Genomic DNA, 18488 nt, shown 5'->3' on the forward strand with positions numbered 1-18488 from the left:
CACCTTCCACTGCCTTTCTTGTCCTGACCCTTCAATGTTCCCTATCTGTTTGCCTTGTTTCCTACAATTTCCGCTTAAAGTGTTGCTTAGTTTTCGTATTATGCTACAGTGTTTCTTGTAAGTAAAGTAATCTGTACAGTTTGTACAGAGTCAGGTGTGATTAAATGTCTGCCATGTTTAAGAGAAAGTAGAGGGCCTACAGTCCTTCCATGCTCCCAGGACACATCCTGATGAAGGCTGGCGGGAGAGCATTTTCATGCAGCAGAGACCCTGAGAGTCCAGGCAGACCATGGCCTAAACCCGTGAGACTCCCCAGAGCGCTCTTGTTTTGACCTCAGACATGTCCTGAGCCTGCCTTTTCTTAGACCTTGGTGGAGCAATCCTTGTTCATTTGGTGTTGCTTGTTATAATAGCTTTTTTTCCCCCACCAAATGAAAATAGGTTAACTTGATGGATAGAAGTGTTTTGTTTTGTTGGGAATTTCATCAAGTGTGAGTTTTGGATGGACTGAGTTTCTTTCCTGTTTGTCACACTTCCCCTTTTTTTAATATTTGACATAGCTATCCTTCAGTGCCCAGGATTTTTTTTTTTGAAAAACAACTTCCCAGATGTGAGGAGGGAAATTTTTCCATATTCCCACAGCAGTGTTACTGTCCAGCAGAAATTTCGGAATCATTTTTAACTTTGTCACATAGTACAGGCAGCAGCATTTTCATGGCTTTTGTAGCTGTTGGTTAAGGCTTAGCTGTACCTTGAGGTAATTCTCTTAGGTCATCAGCTTCTTGTGATGGGGTTCTGACATTTTACAAAGGCCCCCGTTTCCACGTGGCTGTGCTCTCTAGAAGGTGTGTGTTTTCCTTTCTCTCTTGCAGGACCTGGAGTTGCTGGCTACCTTACCGCAGGCACATCCTCGTCAGTCATGTCTAACCTGCCGCCTCCCGTAGACCATGAGGCAGGCGACCTTGGCTATCAGACTTGAAATCCTCGTGAGAGACATTACACTGAAAGGCCAGTCGGTGCCCAGTCCACATTCCTCCAGCTGACACGTTGAAGCAAACTCTTACTGCCTTCCTCCTGATTTCATGACAGTGTTATTCCTTTTTCTATGAAAATATTTTTATTTAGGAAAAGTCAGTGATTCCAGTTGTATCACACTATAAGAAAGCACTCTGTGGATCAACTTAAGTGGGTACACAAGAATTTCTTTCTTGATGTATGTAAGCACATCGCTCCTTTATATCTGTTTACAAGACTGTGAATCAAAAAGACAAAATCTTCCTAATTTTTATAATGTTTTTTTTGAATTAGTGTGACTGTGGGGTTGCACTACAGTCTACAAAAACTGGGCTAAGTCACTCGTTCCTGGAAAAGGGCATTTTCCTCTCCTGAATCGAGTCCACATGGCTGTCCTCTCATGGTCGAACACTATTAGGGCTTGTCCCTGCATCTGTTCAATGGTCCCCTCCCGAGGCTCACAGTCCACATCGTATGTACAGCTGGCTCCAAACTGAATGAGATAGGAGCTTGAGCAAAAAATTTAAAAACAGATGTCAAGCTGTTCGGTAAGAGATTAGTGTAATTGTGAAATGTTCTATACATTATCAAATATATAAAGCTTTCTATATTGAATGTACATTATACAGATCATTCATATGTGTACATAAAATTTTAAAATAAAGGGAATTGACTGCTTTGTTAATGAGATATATTTGTTCTAGTTTAATTTTTCTCTTGGATTGCCTCATATATCTTTATTTCTGAGACAGAATTAGCAGTGGTGGAAAACAGACTTTACCTCACGTTCACAGCTCCTCACAGCCACAGTGACATACTGATCATTTCTAATTCCATTAATATTTTAGCCATAACTAACTTTACAAGAATAGACAGCGTCTCATTTATTTTCCATACAGTATTCAGGAATGGGTCAGGCTGTTAATAAATAATGTGTGTGAGAGACATTAATTCCAATATTTTTAAGAGGAGAGAATTTAAAGTGTGAGAGGCTGTTTTAATGACACCAATTTCAGCATGTAGATCTTCTAATGTGATCAAAACTATAAGAACACATAAACATGTAAAATATATACAAATGCTTCTTAAAGAATGAGGAAATACCCAGACTTCCAGGTTGCCTTTGAAAGCAAGAACCCGTTTGTTCCACAGTCAGTGTGTGAAAAGAGCTGGGCTGGAGACCTCATCCTACCATAAATTGCTAATTCAAAAGTTTCCATCTGATTTATCATCTCTCAAAGATGATGAAGCCATGTAAGTATTTTCATATATAAGTAGGGTTTTAGTTTCCATAATACTTTGTCATAAATATATGTTCACGGGAAGAGATTGCAACAGCTAACTTGGGAGGAGTAGGTGTTTCGGAGAATGTAATACAAATATTTTTTCCTTAAATAGTTAGAGACTACATATATATATTGTGTCTATTTAATGATACTTAAAGGCCCATTAAATTAATCTATAAACATTGATGTTTGAATACCAATAATAATTAATCTTTATTAAACATTTACTGTATGCCATGTATCGTATGAAGCATTATACATGCATAACCTCATTTAATCTTCAGAGCAAACCTCTGGGCTTGATAATGATATGATGCCCATCTTCCAGGTGAAGAGCATTGAGCTCAGAGAGGCAAAGCAACTTACCAAAAATCTCACAATTAGTAACAGAGTAAGAAATCAAAACTACTTTTCCTGCCATCAACGTCTGTGTTCTGAGCTCCTCTCCTAAGGAAGCAGCAATCTCCAGCAAATGCATGAGACTGGGGAAGCTGAGTTTTTTGTTTTTAAACTTTTTTTTTATCATTACAAAAAACAGATACAGAAAATCTCACTGGACAGATTAATGAATCACTACAAGGCAAATCACCCTTGAAGCCATCACCCAGGTCAAGAACCTTGCCAACCCTCATTAAAATCACAGCCTCTCCCTCCAAAGATGACCACCTGTCTGATTCTTCCTTGTGTCCCTTCATAGTTTATCCCCTAGACACTAGAGTTTGGTTTTGCCCTTTTTCTTTTTTACACATGGCTTTGAGTCTTAATCTTCTGGCTCCAGAATCCCATTAGAGAGAACATCATGAAAGTCTGGAAGGATTAACCATTGAAGATGCCACCGTTGTTACAGAAAAAGCAATGAAAGCCATCAAGCCCGAAACAATAAACTTCACAGGATTTACGACAAAGCCAATCAAGGAAATCATGACAGATTGTGGAATTGGTGAAGGTGGGTGCTGAAGGGTTTCAGGATGTGGATCTTGGAGAAATTCAAGAGCTCATAGACTGCACACCAGAAGAATTCACAGAAGATGATTCAATGGAGTTGAGTGTTTCTGAGCCAGTGCCAGACGATGAGGAAGAAGACAGAACCAGCAGCCAGAAAACAGTTGTTATCAGACAGGCACAAGATTTCTGATTATTCAAGACTGCTTTTGGCTTTTACGACATGGACCCTTCTATGATACAGGCACTGAAACAAAAGCAAATGGTGGAGGTTGGTAGCATATAGAAACATTTTTAGAGAAGTGAATAAAGTGAGACAGAAATTGCCATGTATTTATGTAAACTTAAACAGTATGCCTGCCCTTCCCACCTCCTCTTGTACCTCCTCAGTTTCTTCCACCTGTGCCGCCCACCTGAGAGGCAGCCTCCGACCTCTTCCTCCTCCTCAGCTTGTTCAACATGGCTTTGTGTGTCTTCATGTGGCAGGAACTATGTGAAGCCTTGTGTCGTCATGTCCAAAGTATTTTCATTGTGTAGAACATCAAGCACAAGATGTGTATGAGAATGGATAGCCTACCATACGTAGGCGAGGTGAGTGATGTTATATATAAAATTAATAATGTGTTTTCTTATTTCATAACTTTGCTTTCAAAGAATTACACTACCATACTCACTTTAATTGGAGAAACTGCATATCAGTGTATCACCACAGGTGTTTCTTTTTTGTTTTTTTTAATATAACAATGTTCCCAATACTACAGTGTATGGACTGTACTACTGTGTGCCATGAGAATTTTACAACGCTGCTTTCATTGTTATATAGGCTGTCATGAGCAATTGCATTGATTACCCTAGGCTACCATAAAGTCATATTGCTGTTTCTTCATTATTAATTCAGTAATTGTTATACCTGTGAATAAGTATAAATTTCTTTTTCACATTATCTTTTAATTTTTGATATTGTGTTAGTATAAGATATAACATCTACAGCTAGCGACCCCTTTGGTGATCAAACAACCCTTTCACAGGGGTTGCCTAAGACCATCCTGCATATCAGATATTTACATTACAATTCATAACAGTAACGTAATTACAGTTATGAAGTAGCAACGAAAATAATTTTATGGTTAGGTCACAACGTGAGGAACTGTATTTAAAGGGGCAGAAGGTTGAGAATCACTGATCTACAGTGTTTTGTATCATGTAAAACAATATTGATGTACCATATTTTTAAAAATATATATATTTTATTGATTTTTTTTACAGAGAGAAAAGGAGAGGGATAGGGAGTTAGAAACATCGATGAGAGAGAAACATCGATCAGCTGCCTCCTGCACACTTCCTACTGGGGATGTGCCTGCAACCAAGGTACATGTCCTTGGCCAGAATCAAACCTGGGACCCCTGAGTCCACAGGCTGACACTCTATCCACTGAGCCAAACCGGCTAGGACATGTACCATATTTTTCTATGTGTAAGAAGCCCCCATGAATAAGACGCCCTCCATTTTTCCAACCCAAAATTAAGAAATCAATATTTTAAACATAAAACAACACATTTTTATTTAGTAATTACTACAAGTAATGGTACATACCAGTACTATGATATTATGCAGCGTATCACTTTAATCAGCCTCTGTTGCATCACTGCTGTCTTCTTAATAACTCTTCTGGCCCTTTAAATACAGTTCCTCATGTTGTGCCCCCCAACCATAAAATTATTTTCGTTGCTACTTCATAACTGTAATGTTGCTACTGTTATGAATTGTAATGTAAATATCTGATATGCAGGATGGTCTTAGGTGTTGTTCTTTCTGTTTTCTCCACTGTCTGATCATACACTCAGTGAGAGGAGGTCCAAATTCTCTCTGCAGCTCTGTTTCCATGCTCTTTTGCATAGTTGATTACATTCAGTTTGAATTTTGCAGAGTAAGACAATCACTTACCAGCATTTATCTTTTTATTGTTTGACATTTTTATGGGCTCAGAATGCACTGGTCCCTGTTGTTTCTGTGCACTCTGCAACTCCACCTCCAATTACGGCATCAGCTGACATCAGTAACAATAAGGCTCGTGATTGGAGGAACCCTGTTTTACAAGGTATGGGCAGCTATGCACCCACGGGGCTTCCTCCTCAGCTGACTTCCATGTATAAGACACCCTTCAATTTTCAGTCTAACGATTTTAGAAAAATATAGCATCTTACACACGGAAAAAGACGGTACTAACATGATTCATTCTGTAAACAGATGACATAAACTTACAGTCCCAATAAATATGGTACTCTATTTTCTCATGACTTTCTTAACATTTTTTCTCTAGCTTACCTTATTGTAAAAATAGTCTTTAATACAAATAACATACAAAATATATGTTAATCATCTGTTTGTTATTGGTGAGGCTTACAGTCAACAGTAAGCTATTAGTAAAATTTTGGGGGAGTCAAAAGTTACACATTTTCAACAGTGTTGGGTGTTGGTGCCCTAACTCTGGTGTTTTTCAAGGGTCATCTGTATCCTTATTGAAGTTAAAAATGTTCAATCTTCTTCAGTCTAGTTTCTGAATCTATTTTTTTTAATTGCTTAATGTGATAAAATACACAGAACATAAAATTTGTAATCTAAACCAGTGATTTTCAACCTTTTTTCATCTCATGGCACACAAACTACAAAAATTCTGTGGTATAACCAACATACATATTCTTTGCCAATCTGACAAAAAAAGTATAATTTTGATTAATTCACTGGACAGCTACTGTGTTGGCTATTGTCATTTTTTCAAGTGGTTGTGTGGATTTAAGAGTTGAATTCTGTGTCTCACTTGTGGTCTTGTCATCCGGTCTGTTTAAATTAGAACAAGGGAGAGGTAGCTAGTTATGCTGGAGCCAGCGTGGGCACAAGTCGGGGGCCATCTTGACTGCAGTTTGTCTCTTAATGTGTGACCTTAAATGGGAGTCATAATTCCTCCTTCACAATGGTCTCCTATAGATCCAGGAAGTAACTTTGCAAGAGAAGAGGAAGGCCCAGATATGTTAATGAAAGTCTTAATTATATATAAATAAGAATTAATGCTTATGTTTACATTTTTAACATTAAGAAGGTATATGGTTTATATAACAAGGTTAATGCAGTTCCTGTGTTTCCAGTTGTTCTCCAATGGCCGTAAAAGTAAAATCTAATGTCTGTGAGGAACATGTGCCTCATTTTCCTGGCTCCTGCAAGTCTGGCAGTGTCTGAGCAGGAAGGAGGAACCCATATCCTCAGTCATCTTATTTCAGGCCAAGTTTATGAAGATGTGGCTTAAATTAGTGAAGGAATGAGTCATTGTCTTCAAAAAGAAAGGTCATATGGAAGCAATCCTACAAATATTTAGTTGCGCATAAATTCATTGAGGTTGCTTCAACTAGAACTTCAGGCTCAAACCCCAGTCTCACTTTAATATCTTACAGGCCTCAAGAGTCCTTTGTATCCATGTGTCTGGTTTGGAGCCATTTCCTGGCTTTAAATGTAAGAGTTGGCTAGGGACTATCTTGTCAGCCTTAAAAAGATCAAGATGAGTTCAGAGTATTTATGTGCTTCTTGGGTTTAGAGCAAAAAAACTTGATCAGTTGTTACAGAGCTGGATGAAACCACATCCTTTAAGGGATAGGGACTTTCTAGAGCAGCGTTACCTGGTGGAAAACCTTTGAAATCAGGACTTAGGGTGAATGCACACAAGTGTGTGCCTCCAGACAGGAGAGAAGTTCCAACAGGGGCAAAAGAGAGAGAAGGAAAAACGGTGATTTGGAGAAAAGACAATGAAGAAGAAAACATTGGAAAAGAATGCTATCGTTAATACACTTAAGGGTTAAACATTACATCCACAAAAACCAACAAGATGCCACTTAATACTTTTTCCAAGAATTAAAATCAAGTCATAGCCCTCACGGGTTTGGCTCAGTGGATAGAGCGTCAGCCTGTGGACTGAAGGGTCCCAGGTTTGATTCTGGTCAAGGGCATGTACCTTGGTTGTGGGCACATCCCCAGTAGGGGGTGTGCAGAAGGCAGCTGATCGATGTTTCTCATCGATGTTTCTAGGTCTCCATCCCTCTCCCTTCCTCTCTGTAAAAAAATCAATAACATACATTTTAAAAAAAAACAACCAAGTCATACATTTTTTTAAAAAATTATGGAAGACAGATGAAGTTGAGGAAAATTTCCTGAAGCAAAGTAACAAGATACAGGTGGGAAAAGAGGAGACAAAGTTAAATGAGAGGCCTGGTCCTAGAGGCCCAATATGCAAAAAATCTGGATCCAGGAAGAGGTTCAAGTTTTGAAAAGGAGATGTTATGGACTGAATGTGCCCCCCAAACTGTGTATAGACATCCTAACCCCCAAGATGTATTAGGAGGTGGGGCCTTTGGTGGAGGTTGAATCCTCATGAATGGGATTAGTGTGCTCATAAAAGGGACCCCAGAAAGTGCTCTGTGTGAATATAGTGAGGGAGCAGCATTAAGAAACTGGAAACAGAGCCCTGGACACATACTGAACCTGCTGGTACCTAGATCTTGGACTTCAGCTTCCAGAACTTTGAAAAATAAATGTTTGCTATTTTAAGCCACTAGTTTTTGGAATTTTGGTATAGCAGCCCAAGCTGCCTAAATGGGTGGAGGACACACTGAAAGTTTCAAAAACTTTCCCAGAAAGGAGGAGTATGCTACTGAGTGCCCAGCCCAATGGATGAAAATAAGCCCGTACAAATGCAGGTCATTGTGAAATTTTACAATATGAAAACAAGAAGTTCCTACAGCTTCCAGGGTGTGTCAGGAGGAGGGGAGAGCATTTCCTAGACAGGAACAAGAGCAGAATAACACTGGATTTCTCAATACTGAAAGTTAGAAGACAGAGCACGATGCCTTCAGAGGCTAAGGGAAAATGATTTCCCAGCCCAGATTCTAGGTCCAGCCAAATTACCAGTGAGTGAGGGGACAAAACTGACATTTCAAATGCACAAGGTCTTAGATTTACCTCCATGAATGTTTTGTAAGACACTCCTGAGGGATGTTCTCCACTAAAGCAAGGCAGTCAAGAAAAGAAGCTGGGATTCTCCAAATAGTGGTGAGACAAGATCCTAAGTGAAGACAACAGCTTGCAGCTGGCTTAGAGCATGACCGGACCAGACTGGAGCAGGTCAGAAGCTCTGGAAACAAATTCTTCAAGAGGATAAAATTGGTAAACAACTATGTGTTTGAATATACTTAGAGGAAGGACATTGATGTACTTGAGAGAAGAGTTCGGAAGAGTCAGCAAAATAATCATAGTACAGACGACGCAATAAGGTAAAGTTCTGACTGACACGTACATAATTAGGGTGCTAGTCTATATAATCTATATAATAAAAGCCTAAGCAACGTTACGGCAGAACGACTAGAATGACCGGTTGCTATGATGCACAGTGATCACCAGGGGGCAGACACTCAATGCAGGAGCTGCCTTCTGGTGATCAGTGAGCTCAGCCAGAAACTGGGCTCATGGCTGGCAAGCGCATCAGCCCTCTCACGCCCCCGCCCCGTGTCAGCGCTAAGGAACAGTGAGCAGGTGGGTGGTAAGGAGCATGGGCTCCCAGACTGTGAGAGGGATGTCTGAGCTGGCAGGCGGATATCCCTCAAGGGGTCCCAGACTACGAGAGGGCGCAGGTCAGGCTGAGGGGACTCCCCTTTTAATGCACGAATTTCGTGCTCTAGGCCTCTAGTGTGATTATAGTGGGAGAGTGAAAAATAGCGTGTGTGGGGGGAGAAGATGAAAGACCACATGAATTTTCTAAAATAAGAAATTAAAATAATCAAGAGACGACTCACTGGAGAGAACCTTGATACCCAAGGACTGAAATTGGAGACTGCACAGAGACTGTCGTCAACATTTAGAACATCTGCATGATTCCCTTGCATGTAATAGCCTACTGTTGTAATTTTAATCAATTAAAAGGATTGGTTATTTGAAAACAAAGGAAATCAGTAATGGCTGTAACAACAATCACTGAGAAGCAGTATAACAGTATAACCATATGCAGTCAAACCTCGTTTCTCCATGTCTTCCAGTCCTTTTCTGGGGTCTTCCACGGTTTTGTGCCCTTATCTGGTCTTTTTACCAGTGTTTCCCTTTGTGGTCACCATTTTGGCTCCTACTGCGCCTGCCTCATAGTTTGGCTTCCCTTCTGGCTTCCACTCTGCATTCCTCAGCCGAGGAATTTTCCCCACATAGTTTACTGTACCTCCCTCCCTCCATTAATCTGGAGGAGCGGACAGGTTGTCCCCTCTTAGCGGGGCAATGCTGCTGTTCCCTGGAGTTTCTGTGGAACTAGCTTCCTAGTTAATCCATCTTACTGTTTGGCTTCCTTGTCTTTTGTTAATATTAACAAGCTGCCTTCTGTAACAATTATACTCTGCCTGTAACTTTTCTGAAGATTTGAAATGTTTTTGGAAGAGAAACGGAGATGAGCAGTGGCGTCGCTGCATTGCTTAGAAGTAGATAGCCAAGCGTATCAACGTGTTTAAGGTTGTGGGACGGGAAGTCAGCCTGTGGGAGCGGGGGAGGAGGAACTGCTAATGCTTTTCATCACTGACTTTGAATGGTGATTTGACTGTTGAACTCTGACATCTACATCTTTGATTAAAAATAAAACGAAGTTTTAAAAAATCAATACATGTTAAGGGATTCATGGCTTTGCCCCTGATAGTGGAAAGTTCATTTAGCATCTTGGAGACAGAGACGGATTAAAAAGGAATGAAATGCAGCAATTAAACCATTTGGGGATCCTTTACCCTGAAGCCAAAAATCTCATCATAAACAAATTTGCAGAGGATGGGTGGGAGAGAATAATTGATGATCACAACTTTGAATTTTATAAAGAATGCCTCCTTTTTCCATGACAGGATCATCATTCATTCCCACCAAGCTGCGAGGACTCTGGCTCAGAAGTCAACCACGTAACTTCAGAGACTGAGTTAATACTCTTCTCCTGTGTATTAGAGCCACCCTTTTGTTTCCATTTGGAAACCCCGACCGCCCTGAACAAATGCCAGTTTCCCCCCCAGATAATCTCCAGGAATGGTAAACTAGGATCCCTGGTAAACTCAAAACACTTCGCGTGAATTCCTTGTTGTGCTGTTTTGTTTTGTTTTGTTTTTTAAATACAGGAAATGTACTGGAGTTCACTTTTTTTCCTTCCTCAGACAAAACCATGAAAGATTTAAAATCACTGCAACAGTTGGTTTTGGCTACTAGCATCCATTTTTTTTCCATTTCTATTAATGCCCAAGCCTCTCCCCCACTGAGTGTGACTTTGGGGAGAGGGTATCCTGGTGACTTCTGCAACTGTTAAAGAGACAGTCATGCTGTCCCATACCATAGCCACTGGCCACAGGTGACCACTGAGTACTTGATCTGCTGCCTCCTACATGCCCCCTACTGGGATCGAGCCTGCAGCCGGACATGTGCCCTGACCTGCAATCGAACTGTGACATCCTGGTTCATATGTCGATGTTCAACCACGGAGCCACACCGGCCAGGCCTGTTAACTTTTTATAGTTCAAGTATTTCCATTTGAAAATTCAGCTTCCAAATTAAGATGTGTTATAAATGTAAACTATACTCTGGATTTGGAGGGAAAAGTAGAAAATACCATATTGATAATTTTTTATAGTGGTTACATGTTGAAATAATATTTGGACATATTAGGTTAAATAAAATACATTATTAAAATTCCACACATTTCTTTTTACTTTTTTAAAAAATATATTTTATTGATTTTTTACGGAGAGGAAGGGAGAGGAATAGAGAGCCAGAAACATTGATGAGAGAGAAACATCAAGCAGCTGCCTCCTGCACACCCCCTAACTGGGGATGTGCCCACAACCAAGGTACATGCCCTTGACTAGAATCGAACCCGGGACCCTTCAGTCCGCAGGCTGATGCTCTATCCACTGAGCCAAAGCGGTCAGGGCTCTTTTTACTTTTTTAATGTGGCACTAGAAAACTGTAAATCACCCATGTGGCTTGCATTATATTTCTCTCCTCTCTTCCTATTCCAGAACAGGCCGGCGCAGACCTGTAACCTGAGTTTGTGCAGTCAGATGCTCCTCAGAGCCTGAGCAGACAAGCCAAGGACAGAACCGGTGGGCAGGTGAGAGGAAGGTGAGCCCCTGAAGGGGTCGCTCTCCCTCCTGTGTCTGGGTGAGACCCCCTAGACTCCCTTAGCTTCCAACTCCACACCCACCTAACAGATTCCCTTTGGCTCACACTAGCCCATCTCTTCCTGCTGTTGGCAGTCAAACATCCTAACAGACCTGATTAGGATTTGGCTGGGAGGCTCCACCCTCAAGCCTCGTTTCACCAGAATTCCTGGTACATCTTATTTACCGCTTATGTCACAACACCGGGGCTGGGTCCATGCCAAGCTCCCTGGGGGTTTGGATGTTCAGCCAGGGTGGAGAAGTATGGCTTTAGGTTGTCTTGGCCAGTGGGTAAATTTTATAAATCACCACAATCAGAGGTACTGAAAAGAGAGAAACAAAAATACTGTGGCAGGATCATAAATCCTACGTGTTCTTTGGCTGCCTTGAATTAAGTGAGGACACTTCCCAGAATCCTGTTTATTTGGGAAATTGGAAAATTCTAGCCATCACCAAGAATGGTTTTGTTTTTCTTAGGTTACCTGACTTCCCTCGGTACCTAGAGCTGATTACAGCACCAGGAAAAATTTAAAGTGTAGATATGCATTTCCCTGTATTGTTACTCATTAAAGATCTACTTCATCTACTTACTGCTCAAACTGCTGTGTACCCCCCACCCCAGCAGTGGTCCTATCTCAGGCCGTTTTCCTCCAGTTAATTGTACCCCATTCTGGGTCTTGCTGCCCACCTCTGTGATCAGGGGCTGGGGTTCAGGCTTTCTGCTTTGTCTTTTGCAAACTGATAAATAAATGCTTTTTCCTCTCAGCGATTGCAAATCAAGAGAACATCCATGCTCATCATTCATTCATTCATACTCTTATTTTTTTAAAAATTTTTTAGTAATTTTACATAATTTTATTTTTTAATCCTCATATTTTTTCAATTGATTTTTAGAGAGAGTGGAAGAGAGAGGGAAAGACAGAAACATCGATGTGAGAGAAACACATCGATTGGCTGCCTCCTGCATGCGCCCCCACCAGGGCTCAGGTGAGGACCCTGCAACCCAGGTACGCACCACCTGGTCTGAGCTACGGAGTGACACAAAGATGGTTGCTATTCATGCTGGGGTTGCAGGAACCCAGGAGAGGCCAAGCTGTGCACCGAGGCCGGCTGCTGCTAGTGCTGGGCCTGGGGCCACTAAGCAAGAGGTAGGTGGCATGCCCAGGCCAGACGCTTCTTGTTCAGGGTTTGTGGATCTTGGAGCCAAGACAGGTCATTTTTATGGAAAAACCACTGGAGATGGCTTTGGTGAGCCCACAAGTTGTCATTCAGTCATCCCCTATTGAGTGCCTACTAGAGATCAGGTATGATTCCAGGGACAGGGGACCCTCCACTATGCAAAAAAAGTGAGCAGTCTTCTCGAAATGTCAAGGTAGATCTTTTTTGTGTGTGTTAATCCTCACCTGAGGATATTTTTTTGCATTGATTCTTAGAGTGGAAGGGAGAGAGGAAGGGTGAGAGAGAGATACTAATTTGAGAGAGACATATCTATTGGTTGCCTTTGCATGCACCATGACCAGGGCCAGAGATTGAACTTGCAACCCGAGTATGTGCCCTAGACTGGGAATCAAACCCAAGGCCCTTTGGTGGGCAGGCTGATGCTCCAACCACTGAACACACCGGCCAAGGTAGGGGAGATCTTTTCTGATTGGGCTATACCCCCTTTCTCCTGGGGGAGGGATCATGAAGTGTCAGTGAAAGTGTGAAGCTGGGCCAAGGCTACCTGGCTTGATTAAAATAGGGCATTTGTTCATGAATACATCTTCTTTAAAAAAGTTTTATAAAGTGAAATGTATTTAAGACCTTCACTAATTTAAATCCCTTCAGAAGCCTGGGTAAGAAGTAACTTCCTTCTGAACTTCCCAGCAACTGTTGTAGCTTAATTAAAGAATGAAAAAAGTGGGGGTTTTTACAAATGTTACGCAACCTATCTATCAAAGTACATAAATGCTGCTCTTGGACAGAATATGAGCAGGCCTGTGACGTGTGAATAGACCACAACTGAGGGAAGAGTTGGGTGATATAAGCTGGGGGAAGCTGTTGAGGAATCAGCTCCTCCAGCATTAGCTGAACTTCCTACTGTGTATTCTCCAAGGTTAACATGTGAACTACCTCACCGCCCTGGGCAAGCCCTGCCACGCTTTCCATGACACTGTGTGGCGTTACTCATGGTAACTTCCCTGTCGGACGTTACCAGCCCCTCCTCTCGGCTGCTGATCACACACAAATCTTGGAGGGCGAAGTGCTGACAGTGATTTCTCTCCTTCCCACATGGGTATCGTAGAGTAACTGCTTATTTTAAAAACCATTTGGTTTCAGATGCAAGGCGAACTTCGCTGCAGAGTGACACCTGGCGTCAGCCTGAGGCGATCCTAGAAATCCCTATGAGGCTCCTATGTTTACTGTTAGTCACCGCGATTGAGGCAAAGGGTTGCTTGATCTTATTTTATCCTTTGGAGACTGGAATTTTCCCTTTCACCAACTCTTACTATTGTTCATCACATTTTATCTGAATGAAGTAAAGGTAGGGGTTAAGATTTTATTAAACACATTAAGCGCCCTGTAGGTCATTGGTGACTGACACTACACTTTCCATCCGGAAGACAAAACAGGCTGGGCGCTTAACGTGGTAAGAATATCTTTTAAGGCAGCGGTCGCCAACTTTTCGGACCTCACAGACCACCGGTTGGTGACCGCTGTTTTAAAGTACTTCATTGTGGTTCATAAATGTCAGTTGCTTCTATATGGCCTCAGTGATTGTCAGAATAAACCCTTAGCCAGTGCTCCTCAACCTTCCTAATGCCGCAACCCTTTAATATAGTTCCTCATGTTGTGGTGACCCCCAATTTCACTGTTACAAATTGAACATAATTAAAGCATAGTGATTAATCACAAAAACAATATGTAATTATGTATGTGTTTTATGATGGTCTTAGGCGACTCCTGTGAAAGGGTCGTTCGACCCCCAAAGGGGTCGCGACCCACAGGTTGAGAACTGCTGCGCTTAGATGGTAATGGTCCTAAGGTTTAAAAGTTAATTCCAGTGTGTAGAAAGAAAAATGTGCAGAGAGGTCAAGGGTCAAAGGCAAATGTTTCAGAAGCCCACGTGACACACACAAGGAACCAGAATGCAGGTCTTATTGCCGGACATCAATACATTCATGTTACAGGTAAGCTTTCCAATAAAACAGTTTTATAGTTTTTAGAAGTACTTTCCAATGAAAATTTAAAAACTTGACAGTTACTATTCCAATCGCTTTCACACTAAAAAGATAAAACAGATAAAAATTTAAAAGCATTACTATGAAAAAAGTAAATGTTTTTATTATCAAGTCTTCAAAATTTGGTGTGTATTTTACACTTAGTCTGAATCCTCACCCAAGGACATTTTTTCCACTAAATTTTAGGGAGGGAGAGAGACATAGATTGGTTGCCTCCTACATGTGGGATCAAACCAGGTGTGTGCCCTACACTGGGAATCAAACCCAAGACCTTTCAGTCCTAGGGCATAACCACTGGGCAACACTGGTCAGAGCCTATACGTAGTCTATTTCTTAATTCAGAGGCTAAATTTTCATTCAAATACTTGCTCTGTATTTAAATTTCATGAAATTTACATTTGAAAAACCCATTCACTTACCAAGTTATTCCAAGCATACTTGAAAGTTTTCTAGTAACTGAGTTAAAAATGGATTTGAATTTAAAAAAATAAAACATTTCCTCGGTCACCCTAGTCACAGGCCAAGTGCTCGAGAGTCACATGTGGCCAATGGCTGCCATACTGAACAGACTGATTGAAGGACCACCAGGAAGTCTGCTTTCAATAGGGTGGCATTCAGAGCAGACTGCTTTAATCTCATCTCAAAATTAAGTAACTTTCTTGTACCTTAAACTATTCACTATCCCATCAACATTTATAATTACACTAGAGGCCCAGTGCACGAAATTTGTGCACAGGTAGGGTCCCTAGGCCTGGTGTGCAATCAGGGCTGATTTTCCCTGCTGCCGGTAGCCGGCCCTGTCCCCCACCAGTCACCCTCTGTGTGTGGGGCAACCGGGGACCCTGCTCGCTCACACCCGCCTTGGCCTGGCGCCGCCTCCCGCACCCAGTTTTACGTTCCCCATTGGGCTATTGGAGCCTGCTGGTTGGGTGTAGCTCCTGCGTTGAGTGTCTGCTCCCTGGTGGTCAGTGCTCGTCATAGTGACTGGTCGTTCTGCCATCCAATCTATTTGCATATTACACTTTTATATATATTTTCTCATATGCCATGTTTTCTAGTAAAGTTTAAACTGCATTCAGATTTTATGTATAAATGCTTTGTTGAATATGAAGCTTATGGTTATATGAACTCTAAAATGACCCATTGGTCATGCATTTTTCTCCAATGACTCCATAGTGTTAAACCAACCCTTAAACAGGTGTTAAAAAGGAGATCCCACCATGTTTTTTATGAAGTAATGATTAAATATTTCTTGAATATTTAAGTGGAGCAATTCTTGAGAATCAAAGAGTAAAAATATGCTTATGCTTTAGCTCTCCAATTTATTTCATTATCTTTAACATTTAGTATTTAAACACTCAACTAGTAAACAGTTAGGTATTAGACTGAATAACCATTTTAGAATTTAACTTAATCATGTGTGACCCTTGAAATGATTAAACCCACTGATCAAAATAGATCCTCAAATCTTTACTGAAAATGAGTAATTACTCTGCTCAGACTGCTACAGAAACAGAATGTGATTCAAATTCTGGAGCCCATGCAGTTGTTAGGGGTGAGAGGGTGTCGCCTCCTTACACCTTGGCCCTCAGGCTTCTGGCTTGGTCTGCGAGCTCCAACTTCGCGATAGCTGAGAGGTGGACTTCATCTGGTCCATCTGCTAAGCGCAAAGTCCTCGTGAGGGCATACCTGGAAAAACAAAAAGAACAGGGGTGGCAGGAGTTATCAGAGAGGAACATGATGCTTTCACACCAGTCATCTGATTTGAAGCCAAAACTATTAATTTTGGAAGTCCGGCCAAGGCAGTGATAAGAAAAAGAGCACAGGGAAAATCAAGTAAAGCAGCGAGGCCTCTGAAATGCCATTTTAGGTTCTTCCCCTGGGACCTGGCCCAGTGCAGCAGGCTTAACCTCAGTCTTGGTTTGCTGCAGGGTATTAGAATTCAGTAGTACTGAGAGATCTCTTAGGTAAGCCACAAGTGTAAGTATATAATACTGATAGTTCTTTCTTAAAGTCAAAACTTGAGGGGGCACTGCTCCCAGGCGAGAGAAGGTGGCAGTGGAGGCGAGTATCCATTTCTTCCTGACTCCCAGCAACCAGAATCAACGGGAGATGGTCACTGGCAGGGACTGCTGCAAAGTGGACCAAGACCTCCCTGTGGAGGTGGTGAACGATCCTAAGTCTATACCTAAGCCTGGCTCTGGGCTCCCTTTGGCCTTGTTGCTTGCCCCTCCTCTTTTTCCTGGTTCAGAATGAACGCCAGTGTAAAAGTTAATGTAATTGAGTGAATTGGTCATCTATAATAATAAAAGCATAATATGCAAATCGACCGAACAGCTGTCTGGACAATCTTCCAGACGAAGCCAGGGCTGCAGCCGCAAAGGCCTACTCTTGCACGAATTTCGTACATTGGGCCTCTAGTCTATAATAATAGTAAATGCATAATATGCTAATTAGACTGGACATCCTTCCAGATGAAGTGTGTCTGCAAGGGAAGTCCAGGCCCCGGGTGCCAGTGAGAAGCCGGTACTGGCAGCCGAGGGAAGGAAGGTCTACTCTTGCACAAATTTCATGCATCAGGCCTCTAGCTGTAATCATAAGAGCAACTCTTTTTTGGTACTGAGCTCTATATTAAAGTACCAATGTACCCTAGTTGGTTAGGCACTGACCTCCTATGCAGTCTGTCTATAACTAGTACTTTATTTAGCCTTCAATTATACTTTAAAGTAAGTTAGTATCTTTATTTCCTTCTTAAACAGTTAGTGTCAAGGCAGCTGTAGATTTTTAACTCCTAGCCCATCAAATGCAGATGGTTATGAAATGGCACCTACTCACATGTTAGCCAGAGGGTAATCCTGAGAAACACCTGCACCTCCACACACTTGGATGGCCCGGTCAATAATTTTGCAGACGGCCCGAGGGGCGGCCACTTTAATCATTGCAATCTACAAAAGCAAGACACAAAAGGAATGTCCTTTTCTTTGACAATACACCATGTGGCAGAATTTGATATGATCAGTATTTTCTTTGTGAAATAACAAGGGAACTTTTCCACAGGCATTCACCACTAAAACAGGATCTTTGATGAACGCCAGCAGAGAAGTCCACTGTAATGCAGCTCATGCCATATTTCAGTCAATACGACCTTCTGAAAAGAGGTATCTCTTCCAAGTCACACTTTATTAATTTATTTATACCTTGCCTTGTTTCGGAAAGAATTTCAGGCAGCTGATAAATTACATTCATCACCTTAGGGATCATAAAAAAAGTTTGAGTTTTCAATTATCTGTTTGTCTTAGCAACTTTATTGGCTTTTAGAAATAAGTGATCATGTTCTTATTTCATATAAGCCAGAAATAAGGAAGGGTCAAGTTGTTTTTATGAAACGTATACACAGTGCTGTATATTTTATATCGTTTTGGCCACACTTCACCAGAACCCTAGGCCATGGCACAGACAGAAAGGTTAGATACTGTGCCCAAGGCCACAAAGCTAGCAGAAAGGGACACAGTGTGTACAATGCCAAGCCAGTATAAAGTCTAGGATTTCCTACTTCCTGTTGCTGTATGTAAAGAATGCTGAAGAACCTAGTCAGTTTGGCTGAATGGATAGAGCAAAGACCTGCAGACTGAAGGATCCTGGGTTGGATTCTGGTCATGGACATGTACCTCGGCTGCAGGCTCAATCCCCAGTTTTTCAGTGGTTCTCAAACTTCTGGTCCTTTAAATACAGTTCCTCATGTTGTGACCCAACCATAAAATTATTTTCGTTGCTACTTCATAACTGTAATGTTGCTACTGTTATGAATCGTAATGTAA

The 18488-nt window shown here is 41.5% G+C and overlaps 2 protein-coding genes across 2 annotated transcripts in view; one reads left to right on the forward strand and one right to left on the reverse strand.

The window, feature by feature from the left end:
• The window catches only part of DNAJC13 (DnaJ heat shock protein family (Hsp40) member C13), a 125359-nt gene extending 123655 nt beyond the window's left edge, over positions 1 to 1704 (forward strand). The window contains exon 58 of the mRNA XM_006770201.2: positions 873 to 1704. Coding sequence (XP_006770264.1) covers positions 873 to 979 — 107 coding nt within the window. The 3' untranslated portion in view covers positions 980 to 1704. The remainder of the gene's footprint in view (positions 1 to 872) is intronic.
• A 13669-nt stretch (positions 1705 to 15373) lies between these two features.
• ACAD11 (acyl-CoA dehydrogenase family member 11) overlaps positions 15374 to 18488 on the reverse strand; it is a 70618-nt gene continuing 67503 nt past the window's right edge. Inside the window, exons 19-20 of the mRNA XM_015568070.1 lie at positions 17506 to 17615; positions 15374 to 16359 (exon numbers count right to left, since the gene is read on the reverse strand). Coding sequence (XP_015423556.1) covers positions 16245 to 16359; positions 17506 to 17615 — 225 coding nt within the window. The 3' untranslated portion in view covers positions 15374 to 16244. The remainder of the gene's footprint in view (positions 16360 to 17505; positions 17616 to 18488) is intronic.

This window comes from Myotis davidii, unplaced genomic scaffold, assembly GCF_000327345.1.
Source record: "Myotis davidii unplaced genomic scaffold, ASM32734v1 scaffold962, whole genome shotgun sequence".
In the NCBI taxonomy this organism is placed as follows: domain Eukaryota; kingdom Metazoa; phylum Chordata; class Mammalia; order Chiroptera; family Vespertilionidae; genus Myotis; species Myotis davidii.